This window comes from Arachis ipaensis, chromosome B04, assembly GCF_000816755.2.
Source record: "Arachis ipaensis cultivar K30076 chromosome B04, Araip1.1, whole genome shotgun sequence".
NCBI lineage: Eukaryota > Viridiplantae > Streptophyta > Magnoliopsida > Fabales > Fabaceae > Arachis > Arachis ipaensis.
Genome location: NC_029788.2, coordinates 15643851 through 15645616, shown reverse-complemented (window position 1 = coordinate 15645616; position 1766 = coordinate 15643851). Strand labels below are relative to the sequence as shown.

General features: G+C 30.6%; 1 protein-coding gene across 1 annotated transcript in view; it reads right to left on the bottom strand.

Annotated features, from left to right (window-relative positions):
• Positions 639 to 1766, bottom strand: part of LOC107639016 (ABA-responsive protein ABR17) — a 1815-nt gene continuing 687 nt past the window's right edge. The window contains exon 2 of the mRNA XM_016342423.2: positions 639 to 1208. Within this exon, the coding sequence (XP_016197909.1) occupies positions 928 to 1208 (281 nt within the window). The 3' untranslated portion in view covers positions 639 to 927. The remainder of the gene's footprint in view (positions 1209 to 1766) is intronic.

Here is a 1766-nt window from a genome sequence, read left to right as displayed (position 1 = left end):
TTTTATATTTTAAAATTATTTAAGAGTATTTTTGTTGATGACAAAATTAAAAAATATTTGTATCAGCGCCAAGATAATTTGGGTGCATTTTAAATAGTTTATCTGAAAATTTGTTTTGGAGACAAACTTACTCTCAGTTTGCGAGGTGTTAAAGGAACGAACCAAGCTGGAGAATCACCCAAAGAGAAATACAAGTAGAGAGTGGGAGTTTCACTTCTTAGATATGCCTCCTGTAGATTTAAGGAAAGTCATTGATGATGATTGTAGAGAGGTTTTCTTAAACTCCGATTAATTAGTGTCACATTTGTAGTTTGCTTTTATCTTGGACTTTTAGCTACTTTTTCAATTTAACCATCTTTTTTCTTACTGTTAGAACATTTGTTAATTTCTAATATTTATATATATAGTATTTTTAAGATACTATTTACACACCACAATTAGTTATTATATATTTATTATATAAATATATATAATTTAATTTTTTGCATAATTTTGGTAGGAAACCAGCTTTTCTGTACCCAACAAGCAGTTAATTATTCCAATCTTTTATCATTTTCATATTCACTAAGATGAGTTGCTGAGTGAGAGAAGCAGAAGAACAGAGCAAGCTAAGTGAAAATAAATAAAGTAGAACTGAGTAAAATCAATCCAAAAGCTCAAAACACTTTGATCAATCAAACTTGAGAGCTTATTACAAGTGACAAGAAGGCAAATCCAACCCCAAGTCACATATACAAAGACTCATATCATATGACACAACAAATTACAAAAACAACCACCAAACATAATAATAAACTTTTTTTATTGTTTACATCAATCAACCAAAAGCAACTCTCTCTCTTTTTTCTTTAAATATATTTATATTACCATTATTAATCTCTCCATCTTTCATCATATCTTAAGAGACATAGGGTAATAATAAACACTCTAGTTGGACAAAACATAACCCTCAATAGCCTTGAAGATTCCTTGGCTCTTTTTCTTGACATCTTGATGAACTTCATCAGGGAGAGGAGCATCACCCTTGGTGTGGAATGTAACAGAGACCTTGATTTTGGATCCACCATCAGCAGCCTCGAGCTTTGTCTTGAATGAAACTTTCTCTAAGATCTCTTGGAACCCTGTTCCTCCGGATATTGTGTAGTCATATGTATAGGTAGCCTCATCAATTGCATCAATCTTGTGTAGCACATAACTAGTTTTCCCATCTGATCAATATTTCATAATTAACAATCAATATTACTTTAATTTTACTTAATTATTATATCTATTATGTTAATTACATAGTAGGCAATAACAACCATTTGTTGTATTGTATTCTCAGTTACTTTAGTTTTATCCAAGTTGAGTAAAAGATTCCTTACTTGGATTTTTGTTGGAAAATTTTCGGAGGGGAAACTCTTTTTTTCCTTCTATATTTTCTTTACATTAATGGACATCTCAATCAATTTGTTAAAAGATGCAATAAATTATAAATTAACAAGCTATCTCCCAACTCAATAGTTCAAAAACTAATTTGTCGTGGATCTAAGTTCTATTTAAAAGTTTAGAGTTGGCCAATGAATTGTTACATGCAGAAGACGGGATTCAAACCTGACACTTACTTAAGCGGACAAATAAACTGACCACTCGACCAACCCAAATAAGTTGACCACTCACTCAACCAACCCAAGTGGATTTAATAATAATATTTGATATAGACAAAAACACCACCTTGCCTATTTCAATATTTTTAGATTTTTAACTATAAAAAATTTCCAAACTTG